This window comes from Sminthopsis crassicaudata, chromosome 3 (genome assembly GCF_048593235.1).
Source record: "Sminthopsis crassicaudata isolate SCR6 chromosome 3, ASM4859323v1, whole genome shotgun sequence".
NCBI classification, from domain to species: domain Eukaryota; kingdom Metazoa; phylum Chordata; class Mammalia; order Dasyuromorphia; family Dasyuridae; genus Sminthopsis; species Sminthopsis crassicaudata.
The window spans coordinates 444,627,934-444,648,223 of record NC_133619.1 but is presented as its reverse complement, the minus strand read 5'-3'; the positions used below and the strand labels follow the sequence as shown (position 1 = coordinate 444,648,223).

The following is a 20,290-nucleotide window of genomic DNA, read 5'->3' as shown; positions in this document are numbered from 1 at the left end:
CATCTTGGACTAGTTACTTACCCTTTTTTTGCCTTAATTCCTCCTCTATAAATTGATCTGGAGAAGGAAATAACAAACTACTTCAGTATCTTTACCAAGAAAATCCCTTTTGGGGTCATAAAGAGTTAGACACAACTGGAAAATGCAACAATTTTGTATTATTATCTTACATAGGGGCCATGTGATAATCTTTATGGGTAAAAGAAATGTGTCCTGTGAAAGTATCAATATCTAATCTAATTTAAGTTTTGGGAAAATTGCATTTTAAAAAATTTCTCTGTGTAACCAAACACAATTTCCAGACTTAAAATAAAAGGAAGAGAGAATGAATTATTAGTTTGCCATTTTTTACTTGTGATGTTCTTCTAGGATATAGTAAGAAATTTTCTGCCAAAGACCTTGTGTATATTAATAACCTCATTTGCAAGCCACACAAAATTATCAACTTATAGAGTTCAAGTAATGGGAGATTGTTTTACCGAGCTTTTAGCTCATCATTGCCTGTGGTTGCCTTAGGAAATTATTTCATGGGTCTTATACAGCCCATGGGCTGGACATTCCCCACCTCTATTCTAGAATCCTGAAAAAAATTAGGAGTATTTTTGACAGGTTATCTGCTAAAGACCTGTGGATAGCAGATCAATGAATTTTTTATAATTATTTTATCTTGACAAAATATTTGAGGTAAATTTTATCATCATTTGGGGAAGATAGTTTTATGAATAATTGTCATGAGAGTCCTATTTCCCTTTCCTACAGTTGCCAACTACTCTGATATACACTTTACCTCTGATTTTGCTTGATTTCCCTAGATTCTAATGGTCTTAATAACTTATTTTTATAGCATTTTTTTCAATAGATTTTAGATGAGCCAAGAAATGGCTTTTGGGGGCCAGGTATAGGTGAATTACTTTCCTTTCAATTCTGGAATGAGGTATATTGCTTTGTGTATTGTTTGGCAAGACCATTGCAGTGTTTGGGAGGATGACAAAGTGGATAGCCAATGCTGAACTGTGGAAGACCTGGATCCAAATCCCATCTCAGGCTTATAAAATATGTGCCCCTAAGAAAATTTCTCCTTATCTCTTTTATCTTGAAAGAAAAGGCTAATAATATTTCCTATTTCACAGGATTGTTGAAAGACTCAAATGAAGATACTATGTGCAAACACTATGAAAATCATAACATACTATGTGAATGTCAGTTTTTCTCCATTTTGTGGAGTCTATAACAAAAGGCAAAGGTACTCATGTGGGCCATTTTTTAGATCTGTATATTCCCTTCAAGGCAAAAAATGATTTTTGCAAGCTGGTCTTAGCAATGCTTTTAAAACAGAATGGGTTAGGAGAATCAGTTTCTTCATTTCTATTTCAGCCTGACTTGCTTCAATTATTCTTGAACCACAATTTTCTATCTCCATTAAAGAAAACGAAGAGAAGCAGAATGTGATATTACTGTGGTGGAAATACCTTTTCCTGCAGAAGACTGTTATAGTCACAGAACTTTTGGAACTGGGAGAATTTTGGGATCTAAATCAGTCTTTTTATTTTAGAGATGAGAATGCTGAGGCCTAGAAAAAATGAGATTACATAGTAGCAGTAATAGTGGTAGAGCTATTACCATAACCTTAGGTTTAACCCAGTCTATCAACTTCTAGAATGTACTATTTTACTATTACAGCACACAGTGAACAAACATTCTCCAATTTTATGATGGACACTCACTCTAAAATTGATATTTATATATTTTCCCAAGAGTACTATCATTTATAGTGTCTGTTTATGAATAGATTTCAAGAGGTCTGTGAACTTAGATGGGAAAAAAGATTGAAAATTTATTTTCACTGACCTCTAAAATGAAATTTAGCATATCCTTTCATTATTAATGTGGCAAAAATATTCTTGTGAGAAAAGAATACATATGTTTCACTAGATTGTATAAGGGATTTCTGACATTTTTAAAAAAAGGTTAATAATTCCTGCCGTAAAGACTTTGTGATGAGATTCATATTACAATTCTGAAAAGTAGATAATTTACAGATTTCAACACTTTCTCTTTGAATGACATTTAACATTTATTCATTTATGAATTTCAATACATGCTTAATGTGATTATTTTTGAGCAATGAGGAAAGCATATTTTCATAATTTGTTCATGGTGAAGCAAAAATGTGATATGTTAAAAATTCAACATTCCCAAAATTGTATTGTTTCCATGAATATATCAAACCCAAAGCCATAAAAGACATTACACCTTTGGTGTAAGCTAAGGACGTGACTTTTTCCATCATCAGGCTATTTTCAGTTTGTGAGAAATCCCCAAGTTGCCTTTGGAGAGGGATGATTCTCATTGTACAAGTATGAGAGTTCAAATACAGTTCTGAACCCACATTCTCCAAAGTCAGTACTTCTTATGGCTCAAAGCTTGGAAGAAGAGTTATAAAAGAAACAATGACCCTGTGGATGCCATTGCCAAATGCTTGAGTAAAATAAAGTTTCTAGCTTTGCCTCCAGGGAATATCACTTGTAGGGATCCCTTCTTACAAGGGAAAGCATTGGCACTGTTTTGTAGCCAGAATGAGCAAGTAATTCTAGAGGAAATAGTTAGAACATTACTACCAACTGGAAGGAATGCAGTGCCTCAGAAGGGCCCCCAATTGGTAGGTTCTAACTTGCTAGAAGCCAGGTTACTATTTTTAAAACCATGAAGTCCTGCCAAGAAGATATTCTGAAATGAGGGTAATTTTGTAGAGAAATTGTTTGCATTATAGCTGACATTTATCTTTAGCTTTCTGGGATACCATCCCAATAACTCTTCTGGAGAATGACCAGCCCTAGAGGAATCTGTCTGTTGACATCAAAAACAATTAAACTAAAATAAAATAGTCAAATTTATTATTTTGGTCCTGTACAAATGGAACTGTAAGTAGAGGATTCAGTAAAAGTTTGTGTTGAAAGCTTAATATCAATCTTGAAATTTTGAACAACTGGCCAAATCTTAGTTTTCAGTGGTCAGTCTACCTCCCCCCTTTTTGCCTGAGTAATTTGCAGATTATTTTAAATTGTCTGTATTTTCTTTGGCTGGAATGTTGCTTTGTGATGTAGTATAGTTAGGTAGAATGTAAAACTAGAAATCATATCATCCCTTCCTCCTATTTTGTGGTATAGAGGAGAATCACAGTTAATTTATTCACTTTCTATCCATCCTAGAAGATGTAATAGAGCTTGAATTAATTAGAAGATTTGGTTTGAATGCTCCCATTCACTTTACTGATTTCATAACCTTAGGCAAATGTCATCTAATTTCTCTGAACCCCAGGCAGTAAATATGTAATAATAAGACTTCTACTACCTATCTCTTAGGGTTATTATCAAGAAATTACTTTGTAAACCTGAAAGTATATATGAAATCTCATTGTTTTTATTTTCAAGTCACCATGTAACATAAAAGGAGAAAAAATGCTTGCCAACAAGTCCTTATATGGTAACATGAAAGAATTAAGAGATCTTCTGGCCCAATGAAATATTTTTCTTCCTGTACATTTCTAATAACTTTAGAAGTTATTATGCAGGTCATTTTATTTTTGAACCATTCAAATATTTAGAAAATTCTTCTTCCTGAACAAAATTTGGCTTACTATAATTACTTTCCACCATATTTAATTCTATTGAGATGTAGTACTATTTAAAAAAAAATTCAAGTGCTTTTCTCCCAAGTAAAAAATCAAAGGCTTCTATAACATGACTTGATGTCTTTACATATATATAAATGTATATATGCATGCCTTCATATTCACACATATGTAATATATACACATAAGTATGTGTATATAAAATTAACAGTATGATTGGATTGGCAGTGATTATAACATTTTTAGAGAAAAAAAAGCATAGAATTAATTTTGAAAGATTTCTTACCCCTCACAATTTTTTATATGCCATATTTATGCCTGAGCTCAGGAATACTCAGGTTCATCACATCACACTTATGACAGGAAGAATAATAGATACTTCAGGGGCATCCTTTACCAGGTATGATGGGTCTGAAGCAGCAATAGGAGAACAATGGTGTTTAAACATTATTCTTTCTTTGAAAACATGAGTTGATAGGAACTTTAGTTGTAAAAGATGGAATTTGCCAAACAGGGATATAAGATTATTTTTTCATCATGTTTGTTTCCTTACATTTTAATGGATTTTAGGGAAAAAGAAGTTTTCAACTTCTTATTCTTTATTTTGAGTGGTAAAAAAAGAAAACAACTTTGAATAGCATGGGAGGAAAGTGGATTTATGTTTCTTTAGATATATTAAAAAAACTGAATAAAGCAATTATTCTTTGTTACATTTTTTACATATCTATTTTAGTATGATACAGAACTTGAGGAAGTTGTCATGATTTCATAGTTCTTAATTACTTGGTCATAGATACTTCTGGATTCCATTAGGACAGTGTGTTTTTTCAGTCTTAACATGCTTGCTATCATTTATTCAATGTGTATTTATCATATTACTTGTGACAAAAAAACACATAAAAACTCTTTAGCACCCTAAAAATGAAGTGTGAGATCAGAGTTATGAAATTATATACCCAAGAAAGATAATTTTTATGAAAACTCCCAGAATAAGTATATTTTATACTTTAAAATTATATAACTATTTAAAGTACATTAAAGGATAAATGCCATAATTTAGTAATCTATATGCTCATTAAAATCTTTCAGATTTTGGAGGCATTAATGTCTGTGACTTTTCCTCATTTTTTTATCTTTCTCCTCTCTGAGAAATCTTATAAAATGATGCTTTAATACTTTTAAGATTGTTTGACTAATATACATTTCACTGATGAGTAATTAACCTGGTCAAACTGCCCTTCCCATTTTCTCTTTGTGAATGCCATTTTAAGTTCTTTGCATAGTATATTGAGGACTGAAGTGTTAGAATTTAAGCAAGTAGCTCCTCTCTTATTGATGATAAAAAGGGCTCATTTTAGAAATGCTACCATCACTGTTTCATTTTCATTCTGTTTGTTGTCTTTCTGCCAGTTTTATCTTTGAATGCATTTGCAATGAGGTGGCAGAATTTGGTTCCATTATTTTGCTTCTATTGCTTTTCTTTCTGTGAAAAGAAATATCGCTCATTTTCTTCTACCAGTTTCAGTCAAGTCAAAAAATCAACAAGCATTTAGTAAGTGTATACTTTGTGCAATACACTGTCCTAAAGGCTGAGAATACAAATGTGAGCAAAAAGAAAGACAGTGCTTTCCCTCAATAAATTCACATTCTTATGAGATGGGGAGAGGTGACTAACACAGAACAGGAAAGTGGGGAGAAATAGGAAATTCAGAGAGTCATGAGCAGAGCTGAGAAAAAGAATGAAAGAAGAAGGGCTGGCCCCAATACTTTCTCAAAATGAAAGTTCTTGGGAGAAATTATGCCAACATTGGCTAGGGTAGGAGGTTATTCCAAGAGAGAAAGTTTCTGGGGAAATAGTGAAGTCTGCAAAGTCAGGAAAACAGCAAGGAAGAGGGTGAAGGAGTGATATTTTTGATAATGTTTAATTCTTACATATATACTACATGCTCAATAACTACTTGTCAATTAGGTAGCAAGTTAGTTACTCCTCATATCTTGTAGAGAAGAAATTCTTTTTATCTTTGTTGGTGATTCATTGATCTTCCTAGAGAGGCAAGACTCTCAAATAGTCTTATGGGAAAGGATATATGTATATAAGTTTTAAAAAACTTAAAAATATGTAGAGACTTAATATAATCAATTATGTACTAATCCCTGAAAGTATTCTACCCATTTATTAAAGAAAATATGTAGGCTCCTGCTGCTTATTTTTAAAGTAGATATTCTTTACCTGTGGTCATCCATGGATCCTTAAACAGCTCATGAACAGATTTCAGGGACTCTGAAAATTTGGAGAGAACAAATTGCATCTCTATTTTCACTAACTTTTAAGCAAAATTTGCATTTCCTTCAATTATTTAAACACATTATTCTAAGAAGGGATCCATAGATTCTGCCAGACTGCCAAAGGTGTCCATGACACAAAAAAGATTAAGAACACCTACTCTAAAGACAGTTACTTTTTAATAAAAAGGAAAAAAATAGTAATATAAATTTTTGTATATTTTAAATATAAATGTAAATAATAAATATGAATAAAATTAGAAAGCCTTTCTTTTCTCCCTTGCACTTAGAAAAAAAGAAGTCTAATTCCTCTAATACACTAAATCATTAGAATTATATTAGATCATCTCTATAATTTATATTATCAAATTTGAAAGAATGCTTTGGTATATTTTTGAAAGAATATGAAGGGTTAAATTTAGAAAGCAAAATGGCTGTAAAATATATGAACCCACAAGCAGTAGGCAGAGAGAGACTAAAATGTATTTCTAAAATGATGACTAAGGTTGTCCAGGTGGAGCTAACATCATAAATATATCACTTAAACTATACAACCTACAACAGTATTTGTGATTCATGTGAGACATATATAGATTGTCAGTGTGATTGATTGACTCATTAAGTCATTTGTTCATTCATTAATCAAGCATTTACTGATATAGTAAGGAGACTACTTGTTTGGAAAGTGGTAGAACTTGTATTCCAATCTCAGGAGGTTTTCATTGATTTTCTGTGGGTCTTTGGGCAAGTAAATTAAACTCTATGCTTTCTTGAATGTCAGTGGCATAGTGATCTCTTCGTGGCCTATCACATAGAAATATTGTGAGACTTTCATTGGACAATTAAAATTGTAAGAGGGTTTTGGAATGACTTAAAACACTTTATAAATCACAAATAACCTATTATATTTATTTTACAATCACCAACCATAATTTTATATACTATGAAATGCATATTATAGTGAATACCTTAATACAATTACTTATAATAACAGTGATGATAATAAATGTTAAAAACAACACTGAATATTATTGAATAGCACTAAAAATATCATTGATGATATTGCTGCTTGATTAATGCCTTTTGTTCAAAATGAAGAACATTAATTTAAATTATTTCTGGGTACATTTTATAAAAGCTGTGCTGAAAGATGAGGTTACCATGTAAAATTAATAAATCATGTTAGTAGAACTAAGAGTTGAAAAGCATTAATGATGCAGTTGGAGAGAAACTTAAGACTTTTCAAGGTCAATAACCTTGAAAGGTCACTTATTTTCAGCTGTAAAAATACAAAAACCTAAATTAAAAATTGAGCAGATTGAAAAATCTTTAGACTATATGGAGCTACAATGAACGTATTGGTCTCAAATAGAACTATGATTTTTGTCATACTTAGAAACAGCCTTCCAGAGATAAAAATAAATGGAGCTCATGTAAGTTGTTAGCAATGTTCTTTAGGCCCATTCATAATTTTGGTTATGTACCATTTTCACTTAGTTGGTATATATTATCTTCATGACTTGTAGACCAGGCTGTGATTAATTTTTGTGGATGTACTCTGACATTTTAAATAACAGTTTGAGAACTTACTCTGAGGTCCAATTTCAGTGAATTAACCTAGTTTAACCTGGCAAATTAAGCAATACTATGTGAATGTTTCTTGTAACTGCACTACTGAACAAAGTTGATTCTGAGCTATTTGAAAAGATGATGATGTTGAAGGAAATTGTGATTGTAGTTGTTGAAATTAATATAATTTTATATAACATAAAAATGGAATTGCTAATCCTAAAATGTGAATTTTTATAAAGATCCTAAAGTTGACTAGCTGTTGAATCTTGAGCAGATTAGTCAACTTTTTTTGTCAATAACCAAAATTTGTAAGAACTCTCAAGTGAGGTGTAGTTGACAGTTCCATGTGAGTTTTCTAGTTAGGATAAAGTTAATATTCTGGACTTTAGGAAGTATTTTGCTACATCCTGTTGAAGCAGCTGTGGTCTGTGAGTTTTAAAGACAAACTAAGTTATTTTGCCAAGTTAGTCTGTGAATTGAATTCATTTCTCCAGGATGTTTTCCTGCTAACAACAATAATGCATATTCTGTATTGTCAGAACCCATGTGGTTGTTAAAAATAAGTTACTTTTTACTGCTCAGCTGTAGTAATAGACTCACTTCATATTGACAGATACTTAAGATGTGTAAGGATATTCACATACAAAAAGAACTTTTGAAATTATTAAAATTCCCCTTGGATTTATAGATTCTACTGCCATGGATAAATTTACAATGAGGTCATAGGTAAAAAGAAAAACTCCATATATAGTTCTATTTGTGGAGGCAGAGAATGAGAAACAAAGTAGATGCTTATCTTTTGGGGAATGGAGAAAAAAATTCATGGCACATAGAAATAATTGTCCCAGTTTACTATTTCCCTGTTAATTTTAACTGCATTTATTTTGTTTATGCAAATGCTTTAAAATTTTATATAATCAAATTTGTCAATTTTATCTTCTATGATCCTCTCTATCTCTTGTTTGGGAATGAATTCTGACTCTTTAGATTGTAAAAAGCATCTTCTTCCTTGTTTCTTTAATTTGTTAAGGATGTGACCTTTTATGTCTTTCACACATCCATTTAGAGTTTATCTAGTTTATATATATATATATATACACATACACATATATATATACACATACACATATATATATATACACATATATATATATAATACACACACATACATATATATGTGTACTTATGTTTGATTAATTGAGCATTCTTTTTTTTTAACTGCTACCAAATATTATTATGGTATACTTTGCAATATGGTACTCCTAAATCCCCTTCCTTACCACTTTTTTTCAATATTTCCTTAGAGATCCTTCACTTATTCAGATAACTTTTGTTGTAACTTTTTCTAGCTCCCTAAAGTAATCTTTTAGCAGTGTCCTTGGCATGACACTGAACAAATAAATTAATTTACATAGTGTTATCATTATTATTATATTGGCATTGAGTTAGCAAGAACAATGAATATTTCTCCAGTTATTTATTCCGACTTGTATTTTTATCAAGAGGCTTGTAGTTATGCAAGCTCTCATTTCATAGATGAGCAAACTTGGGACAAGGAGAAATTAAGAAACTTGTCTTAGAGCTGGTATCCAGAGCTCTCAGGTCCTTTCCTGTCTTTTTTTTTTCACTGTAGCACAACTGAGCACAAGTACAAACAAAGCTTTCTACTATACCACGTTACCTCTGGATGCTCCATAAATTTTTATTTAATGATATCAGTTGATTTTGTTGATTTTTCATAGAGGGAAAGAAAAGAAAGAGCATTGCTAAAGACAGAAGGAAAAAAAAGTTTATTTTGTTTTTTGCAATCTGGGGAGCAACAATTCTTAATATGAAGGAAGTCTTTTTTTTTTTTTCCCAATTGGAAAATCTGATCCCCCCAGAGAGAGATGGAGAATATCATGTGACATTTGGTTGAATGAAGTTTCTAGAGAAAGTTGAAACCCTGTGAAAAAGAAAGTTGAGGTAAATTACTTTTATAAATGATTTTTCTTATAGTAACTAACATATGGAAGAAGTGAAAGGCAGAAAGTTTAGATTAAATATGAAGAAAAATTTCCTAAGTATGGAGTGCCTGGTAAATATTATATTTTTAGAGGATTCATCCATGGGATTAGAAATTGGATTTGATGACTTTTAAAGTCCATTTGAACTTTAAAATTTTGATTGTAAAGAATGTTTGTGAACATAGTCAGCATTTAAGTGTTAATTTAAAACTGCACTAAAGCTTTTGTGTTTGGTACCTTCTTTATATATATAAGGATATGTGTGTATGTGTACCCATATATAAATAAATACCCATTAAATATTGTTTTTGTTGTTGTGTCATTTTAGTTGTCAAACTTTTTGTGACTACATTTTACAGAGATACTAACTACCCTTAAATATATAACATTATAATACTAATATTGATATTGTATAGTATCCTATTAATGGGCACTTGGATGGTACATTGGAAAGAGTACTGATCCTGGAGTAGGAAGACTTACCTTCATGAGTTCAAATCTGACCACAGACACTTGCTAGCTGTATGATTCTGGACAAGTCACTTAACTCTGTTTGCCTTAATTCCTCATATGTAAAATGAGTTGGAGAAGGAAATAGCAAACTATTCTAGTGTTTCTGACAAGAAACTCAAATGAAGTCATAAAGAGAAAGACCTGACAGAAAAATGATTAAACAACAACATTATTCGCTACATATTATGTCATATTACTACAACAATATATAGTAATACACATGCTAATACTATAGAATGGGATTTTTAATGTTAAAGATTAAATGACACTTTGAATTACTGAAATGTAATGATGTTTTTGGCTGAGACAAATACTTTTACTTTGGTGAGGTCTAGAATTGAGAGTAGAAGGATATGTTTGTACTTTTCTGAAATTCTGAGAATTTCCTTCATAGGGAAATGTTATTTCCTGAGAGTCTTTCCTTTTAATTATACCTAATTACTAAGTCCTTCGATGCAGGTCTTAAAAGAAGAACTCTATACAAATGTATTTCATTCAGGAGGCTAAAGCTCCTTAAGTAGATAACTTGGGTGGTTCAATATATTGTCAAGCTTTAAATGAAAAAAAAAAAAACAACTCTTTAGCTTGTCTTCCTGTATTATTTGCTCTAGCTATAATGTCACTTTTTACAGGGAGATTCCACTCTTTCTAATGAATGTCCATATGAAAAGATTATGAAGTCCAATGCCATTATTTCCAGCTCAAGTGGGTTCCTAATGATGTAATTGGGAAGTGGGGGTATAGCGGGATTAGTATTATAAATTAAGAGGGCATAAATCCTCTTAACAATTAATATGGACCTGGTTTCTGCATTATTTCAGCATGGCAGAATTCCATGAAGGAAATTAGACATGCCTTTTGGTAAAGTGTGTACATGTGTCTGAAAGTCACAGGAAGCATTTCACTTTCTTCATTTTGCCTATCCTGATCAAGCAACAGTTAGGCTTTATCAGTATACAAAATTCCTCTTCTGCCTTCTTCCTGTTCTGTGAAAGTTTATACTGTTATGAAGTCTGCCTTCTTTCATATTCGCCTTTTGGAGTGCTAGCATGATTAAGACATATAAAAGATAGGATTCAAACTGATTATAAGTTCAAGATTGAGCATAATAAAGTCAGCTTCAGCCACCTTCTTCATCTTTATTAAATTACTTTTTTCATATTAGATTTCATTCTAAACACTAAATGGTAAACATTTTGGGGTATCATGTAAGAAACTGTCACCTGCACAGAGCAATTAATGAAATGTTGCCTGAATGGTGGTAATAAACAATAGTCAATAAACATTAAGGGCCTGTGATGTGCTAGTCACTTTGCCAAATCCTATTGTGTGAAAAGAGGCAAAAAAACCCAGCCTCTTCCCCCCCTCCCAAGAAGGTCCTAATTTAATGAGGGAGACAACAGGCAGATAAATATGGCAAATTCTCTATTGGAGTTTGTGCTGTAATATGAAAATGGATATATTATCAAACGGAAGATTCTAAGTGTGTTACTGTGTCCCTGTTTATCAGAGACTTCCCATCATTGAAAAATGACACACAGAGGGCAGCTAGGTGGCGCAGTGGATAGAGCACCAGCCCTGAATTCAGGAGGACCCGAGTTCAAATCTGATCTCAGACACTTAATATTTCCTAGCTGTGTGACCCTGGGCAAGTCACTTAACCTCAGCCTCAAAAAAAATATATGAAAAAGAAAAAAAGAAAAGTGACACACATACTGCAATTTTGAAAAGTGGCAGTGGTTCCGTGTTCATCATTGTGAGAAAAGAATTCAGTTAGCATTCAGTTACAACTCTATGATCTTTCATTAATCTGTATGAATAATCTTTTGAGGCACATCACTAATTCATTGAATGACTTAGTGGACATGTTTGCAGCATGTCATACAACAGAAGTCCAAAAAGAAACACTAGTTTAGAGGGCAAGAGACAGGAAATCTAGGTAGTTTTACCACTAACTTGCTTTGTTATCTTGGGAAATTCAACAATTTAAATACAAAGAAGAAAATGAAATATCCCTCTTCTCAAAGAACTTACATTCTACTTAGAGGGATATAACATGCACAACATTAAGTAAATACAAAATCATACCATGTAATTTCAAGAAGAGAGGATTAATAAGAGGAATCAGGAAAGGCCTTATATATAAGAACTTGAAGGAAGCTAGGGATTCTGAGATGTGGAGATAAGGAAGAACTACATATAAGACATGGAAGAGTGCTTGTGCAGATAGATGGATCTGGGAGATGAAAAGTTATGTACCAGGAACAATTAGTAAGCCAGTTAGATTTAGAATAGAGTATATGAAAAACAGTAATAAGAAATGAGATTGGAGAGGGAGATTGGAGCTAGATTGTCTGAAAGAGTGATACGCTAAAAGAGTGACAGGAACTTGGAAGTAAATACAAAATCATAACATTTAATTTCAAGAAGAGAGGACTAATAGGGAGAATCAAGAAAGGCCTAATATATGAGCTTATTTTCCTAGTATAAGTATCTTTTAAAAAATTCTTCACATTCACTGAGTGACAGGAGTTGGGAAGTTCTTTTTTCTTATTCCTTCTCTCTTATGTAGCCATGATTTTATCATGCAATAAGGCTCATGATAGCTAGTGTTAGGATATAACATTCCATTGGGACATTCTATCACTTTGAGAGACTATGGAAATTTTTGTGAAACAATCTTTCAGGAATTGTTGAATGCCCTAAAATGCCACATGTAAAAAAAAAATCACATGTATGATTTTGGATCATTGAAGAATCAGGTTATCCCCGTAGATTAAGTCAAATTGAACCATGGAATAATATTACAAGCCAGTATTTATAGATTTCTGTTAAATTTTGCATGGTGCTTTATATATATTAATTGACTTAAGTAAGATACATACAATTATAAATCTTTACAGACAATTTTGAAATTGTGTATTATCCAAATTATATCTCATAATTAGAAGATCATGCCAAGAAACTCAATATGTGATAGTTGAAAGTTTTCTATTGTCTTTGTCACAATTTTCATATTAATTTAAATCAATTATATATGAATTAAAAATCCTGAAAAGCATGCGATTTAAAACTTGACATATTTGAGATTTAAATCCAACTCTTTGATACTGACTAATTTCATCAACATTTTCTATTTCAGATTATAAAGCAAGCCTCCTAGGCAAAAATATTTCTTGGTGATCATATTTAATAATGAATATGAGGGCAATGGGATAACTTAAGAGTACACATATGTGTGTGTGTGTATAGGCCATGACATTTTACCAATAAAGTTTTGTTTGCAAAGAATAGTATTAAAGAGACAAAAGTAAATGAATAATAGCATCAACAACAAAACTTCCACTATATTTTCCAAACAGAAAGAAGTAAGCAAAATGGGGGGGAGGGTATGCTTTTTATTCAGATGTACTTTTTTCTGAAATCTTTATTATCTTCTTGTTATTTTATATTATTTCAGATAAAATATATAAATTATGGGGAGATATAGATCAGGAAAGGGACAAATGTAATTAAAATAACATAAAATAAATTTACTAAGGAAAAGTTAAAGGAAGGAAGGCTATTTACCCTGAAAGAGACAGACTTTCTATGCATTTAGTTATGAAAAGAATGTTGACCTCACGATTCCTGTGAGTGACTAAAAAAAGGAAATCTATTTCAAGTTCAGCAGGAAAGATACTTAAAGTTTGATGAAATGCTAAAAGAGGTCAATAAAGAATGTTTTAAAGTTACTTTTATAAATTTTTTAAAGGACAGGGTTTTTTGTTTTGTTTTGTTTTGTTTTTGAGGCAAAAGACTAAACCAAGTGTTCTTGGTCATTGTCTTGAAGTCTGCTTTTTCATTGTCTTTTTATGTACCCTTGACTCTTGGACTTGTTTTAGCATTGCTCTTAATTAAACTTTCTCCTGGACTTCCATTAACTTTGGTTCTACTTGATTCATGAAGTATGTTTTTATTTTAATCAATTTTCTGGGAGCAAAATTATTTTTCCTCCCCTAAGGAAATAATAACACAAGGTAACTTTTATATAGTGTTTTGAGCAGCAAGAATGGGGCAGGATTCAGGAAGACCTGAGTTCAAATTTGGCCTCAGATACTTATTAGTTGTGTAAGCCTGGGCAAGTCCCTTAACCTTGTTTTCTTCAGTTTCCTTTAAAGTGAGCTGGAGAAGGAAATAGCAAACCACTCTAGTATTTGTGCCGACAAAACCCCAAATGGAGTCACAGTGACTCAGACTCAACAGAAAAATGGTTCAACAACAAGAAACAACAGCAAATATAATGCATTTTATAAACTTCTCTCCTTTCAGTCTCACAAGAATATTGGTTGGTAGGTATTATTGCTATCCCCATTTTATAGATGATGAACCTGAGAAACACCAGAGGTTAAATGACCTACCCAGGGTTACATAAAGAATATCTAAGGAAGGATTTTAACTTGGGCTTTCCTGACTCGACATCTAACACTTCATGCACTATTCTCCTTTATTGCTCATTCAGAATTTATTTCCTTTAAGATATATGTACAACTATTATGTCTAATTTAGAGATAAAGTAGCAGAAGTTGTGACTTCTAGTACTGTGATATATTCCAATTTTTTCTTATTTTCTTGAACAAAATAAGTTCATCTGTATCTTGAAATAGTCTAATACTTACTAATTTTACCATTGGCTGAAATTGTATTCCTGAAAATGAGATGGAAAACGTCTTTCTGGTTTTTCCCTCTTTATTCCACCCACTGGCTTTTCCTTAGTCCCCTTGTATCTATCTATAATAGTTTCCTTTGCTTGAAGGGTTTTGAAAGACTAGGTTGTTTTGACTGGAGTTGGTTTTAGAGAAACCTGGGAAGATTTATTTGAAATGAGGCAAAATTAAGTGAGAAGAACCAGGGGAATATTGTACAACAACAATATTGTAGTGATGCTCTACCATCAATGACATAGCTATTCTGTTCAATACAATGATCCAAGACAGTTCTGAAGGACTCATTATGAAAAATGCTATCCACCACTAGAGAGAAAACTAATGAACTCTGAGTTCAGATTGAATCATTTTCCCCCTTTTTTTGTCCCCAAATGACTAATATAGAAAATTTTGCATGATTTCTCATGTATAATTGATATCATATTGCTTACCATTGCAAACAGCTAGGTGGTATTGTAGACAGAATGCTGGGCCTGAAACTAAGAAGACTCATCTTCATGAATTCAAATATGGTTTCAGCCATTTATTTCTAGTTTGTGATCCTGTGCAAATCAGTTAACCCTGTTTGCTTCAGTCCACCCTATTCATTTTACAATTTAGGAAACTGAAATATAAAAAAATGACTTGTTCAAGATCACACAAGTAGTAAGAGGGAGATATAAATTCTGACTCCAAAATCCAGCATATTTTTCTATTGTACCTTGCTGCCTTTCAAAATGAAAAGAGAAAAAAGGAGAAAAAAAGAACAGTTTGATTTATATTAGCTTTTTCAGAAGCATTTAGTAAGCCCCTATTATGTGTTGGATGTTGTTCAAGGTACTGCAAATACAAAGAATCCTCTCCCCCCTTTAAATAAAAACAACCCCAAAACCAAATCTGTCCTTGGCCTCAGGGAATTGAGTGATTAAACACCTGGTGATTAAAATGTCTTTGTTTTAGAACTTTCAAAGGTATTATGCATTTAGTTCTTCATAGAATACAAATTTATGTGGGGAAAGAGAACTTTTTTACTCCATCTAATTTTATCATCTTTTCATGTTTTTAGTGAAAAGTTTATTCCACAATGAAATCACAGTATTCTAATTCTAGGAAATTGTAGAATTCTCTCTGAGGAATTAGAGATATATATCCATGAGTATTATCTGAAAAGTTTACCCTAAGGAGTAGGGAGGGCCTCAGAATACAAAATGTTCTAAAAACATTTTACATAAAAGTTTCTTCACTTTGCTTGCACTATATGTACATTTTAAGACTTGAAGGATCTGTGATCTTATCACAAGAGTGTGTATACCTTAGGCACTATATAAGAATTTTGAAAGTATTTAGTAATATTACAAGATTTATTGTTCTTTATGCCTGGACTCCTGTTCAAAGTGAACTTTTAAGGAGAATTAGCAGCAAATTACTCCATGGTGGTGTTATTTCAGTAGAAATATTATCTTTTCCAGATGACACTTCATAGGCAATATGTTACTCCTCCCCCATCACCTTTGGGGTTTCTAACAACTCAGAAATGTTGAAAGAAAGCTTCTTCATAAGCCAAGAACAAGTTGTATGTGAGATAGAAAAGTAGGAGCAAATGGAAAAATGGGTCCCTGAGATCCATTGTTTTTAGTGATGAGGAAGTGATAGTTAATGTTTTAATACTAAGTAATCAGATACTATTAAAAGTAGTAGAAATTTGTCTCTAATCCCCTCCTTCAGAAAACAAGGAAATCTCTAGAACAATGTTCTAATTTTTGATCAAATGATTAATTTTGCTAAAAATCAGTTCTTTTATTTTCCTTTGGAGGATATAAAACAGGACTTATTTCAAGAAATCATTATAGTAATGAGGGAAAGGAAAGGGGGAACCCCATTTCTCGGTGCATAGATAGTAAGATAATCTCATGAGGTGCAGTGTCCCCTGTAAAATGAATTTACAGGCCCGAAAACCTAGATTGATAAATAAAAGGTTTATTGTAGGAATTTGGAAGTAAAGCTCAGTTAGAAAGACGCCAGGGCCAAAGGTGGCCGCTGGCGGGCAGGGACCTGTCTGGAAGGATACCATGTGTTGGCTGGCAGGGCTCCTGCAAGGAGGGCGTTCCAGCTTCTTTCTTTTATACCTAGAAGATGATGGGCGGTACCCAGTTCTGGCGGGCTTTTCAGTTAGCCCAGATCAGGTGAGGGCTGGGGGAAGCTGAGCTGAGAGTGGGGGGGCTGGGCCCGGATATTCAAAGGGTGCCTTTGACCAGGATTTGTGAATCAAGGTCAGTCATGGGTTGGGCAATTAGGAATCTTAAAGGGACCCCAACCCTCATCAATAGGAGTCACAGAGTTCTGAGAATGGGGACAGTAATATTCTTTTTTATTATTAATTAAAGCTTTTTGTTTACAAAACATATGCATGGGTAATTTTTCAACATTGACCCTTGTGAAGCCTTCTGTTCCACATTATCCTCTCCTTCCCCCCACTCCCTCCCCTGGATGGCAGGTAGTCCAATACATGTTAAATATATTAAAATATGTGTTAAATCCAATATATGTATACATATTTATACAGTTATCTTGCAACACAAGAAAAATCAGATCAAGAAGGAAGAAAAAAAAACTGAGAAAGAAAACAAAATGCAAAAAAACAACAGAGTGAGAATGCCATGTTGTGTTCCACACTCATTTCCCATAGTTCTCTCTCTGGGTATAGATGGCTCTCTTCATCACTGAGCACTTGGAATTGGTTTGAATCATCTCGTTGTCCCCCCACATGGATAGTAATATTCTAATATGCTACTGGGAGATGAAGGTCCAGGCTAGAGTTGCCATAGTTTGAAATCCAACCCTTTAGTTACCTATCTCTCACTTCCTTCTTTCTTCAACGTGCAGCTCTGGTGGCATCTTCCATGGGGGAACTTTCTTTATTCTCCTAGTTAGAAGTTGCCTCTCTCTTCTCACATTCTTTTGTTTGCTTATCTGGTTACAGGTTGCTCTTTACTCTGCTCCCTCTCTCCTCAGTAGAATGTAAGCTTCTTGAGGGCAGGACCTGTTTTTCATTTTTATCTTTGTAGCCCCAGCACCTAGCACAGAGACTTGCTATGCCGTAGGTTCTAATAAATGTTGCATTGAACTGTATTTGACAAGTTCATTAATCATGTGAACAACATCTTTGAGGAACCACAACATGTATTATATGTGTCTCATTGGTCTGATACTTTTAAATCATAGTGGCAATACCTGTTTGATTAAGGGCTTCTTGTAAAATTTCCCCTGCTGTTGTTTAAAGACTATAGAGAGAAAATGAATAAGCACTATTTGTTATCACCATAATATATATGTGTATGCACACACAAACACACACATACACACCCACACATATCTTTGTGAGAGTGTAAATGTAAAATTAGGTGATGTGAAAAATTGAATATTAATGGAATACAAAATGGTTGTATATAATACCCATTCTGTATCTTTTTCAGATTCATAGCCAAACCATGTGCCTTAGGGCTTAACATTCAGGCCAATGGACCACAGAAAGCCCAGCCTAATGCCATTCTGGAAAAGGTCTTCACTGCAATTACAAAGGTATGATACTCACTTATGGTCTTAGTTATCACAATTACAAAATCAATTAGTTAACAGTCTTTGATTTATTTTTAGCCCCTTCCTTGTGATCCTTGTGCTAGACAAATATGTTGTCCAAAAGCATTTGCTTAAATTGGCAAAATATAAATTGGCAGAATTAATTTGTAGACAAAAAAAGAGTATCAACGAGTGTATAAAGGGTTAGTTTATCCTCAGAGTGCAGGAAAACCAGTCTGTTCACCACTCATCCTTGAAAATCCCTTCTGCTTTGTCAATAATAAATTATATTGTTTCCCTTTTTGTTTCATGTGACATATAAGGAGAGGTATGAAACCTGTGTCTAAGTGACACAGAATTTATGATTTGTTCTTATATGGAAAAACTAATTGTTGCTGATGGCAGTATCTCTTCTTGGGCTTCTCAAAAGCAGGCTAGAGGAGTAAACTTCTATTATGTATCAGATGCAAGGTACAGAGAAAACAAGACAAAACTGAAGGCAAAAGTAAAACAATATAAAATATGATAGTACCACTAGAGATATAACAAAAAGAGGAAGCTGAGCATATAAAGTAATATGAGACATGTGACAAAAACATAGAAGTTTTTATTAAGTACCAGGCATATGAAAGTCAGTGTACTAGGTGCTGGTGATAAAAAGATAGAAATGAAATAATTCCTGCCTTGATTATATTATATTAGAGAGACATGTATACATACACATATGATATATAAACATATGCAAAATATTTACAAAATAAATACAAGGTAATTTTGAGGGGGATGAAGGCACTCATAGCTGAAAGGATCGGGAAAAATAAGATAAAATTCAAAGGGGAAGGGATCTTTCTGAGAACAACTGAGGAAACAAACTTGAAGTATTAAATACTAGTAAGAAAAAAAACAACAAAACAAAACAGAACAAGAAAGTTCTTAGGTACTACTGATAGTAGATTTAGTAATCATATATAAGTAGAGAGGAATTAAAGATTTATAAACTTTCACAGTTGGAGGTAATTTCAGAGGCCATCTCGAGCAATGCATACCTCACCTAGAATCTCTCTTACAATTCCCCCCAAGTTGTCATCTAGTATCTCTACTGAGTGAGTATCTAATATCTCTACTTTGAGTGAGGCAGAACTTATCTGGAGGCAACCCATTACATTTCTAGACAGTTTCATGGAAGTTTTTTTCCTTACATTGAACCTAAATTTGCTTTTTTTGCCACTTCCACATAACTCCTATTATACTCCTGTAAAGTTAAAAGAAAACAAATTGACTTCTTATATATTTTAGCCCTTCAACTTTTTCCCCTCAATCATATTTTTTCCAATCATATATTAAGAACTTCAGCATTCATTTTTATAAGATTTTGAGTTTCAATTTTTTTTCTCTTTCCCTTCCTTGCCTTCCCATTCCCAAGACAGCAAACAATTTGATATTGGTTATACATATACAAACATTTCAAGTACATTTCCATATTAGTCACATTGTCAAAGAAAACCCAGAACAAAGGGGAAAAAACACAAGAAAAAGCAAACCAAAAAAGGATTAAAATACTATGCTTTGTCCCGTTTTCAGTCTTCATAGTTCTCTTTCTGGATGTGCATGGCATTTTCCATCCCGAATCTATTGGAATTGTTATGGATCACTGTATTGCTGAGAAGAGCTAAGTCTGTCATGGTTAATTATCACATAATCTTGCTGTTATTGTGTACAGTGTCCTCCTGGTTAAGCATCAGTTCATATAAGACTTTCCAGGCTTTTTCTAAAATTAGTCTGCTCATCATTTCTTATAGCACAATAATATTCTATTAAATTCATATACATAACTTATTCAGCCATTTCCTAATTGATGGACATCCACTCAATTTTCAATTCCCTGCCACCTCAAAAAGAGCTGCTACAAACATTTTTGCACCTGTGGATTCTTTCTCCTTTTTATGATCTCATTGGGATACAGTCCCAGAAGTGATGCTGCTGAATCAGAGTATGCAAATTTTTATAGTTCCATATAGTTCCAG

At 32.8% G+C, this 20,290-nt stretch overlaps 1 protein-coding gene across 2 annotated transcripts in view; it reads left to right on the top strand.

The window, feature by feature from the left end:
* The window catches only part of CERS6 (ceramide synthase 6), a 287,494-nt gene that overhangs the window by 50,461 nt on the left and 216,743 nt on the right, over positions 1-20,290 (top strand). For both annotated transcript variants that reach the window (XM_074303199.1, XM_074303197.1), the window contains exon 2: positions 18,164-18,269. In XM_074303199.1, the coding sequence (XP_074159300.1) occupies positions 18,164-18,269 (106 nt within the window). The remainder of the gene's footprint in view (positions 1-18,163; positions 18,270-20,290) is intronic.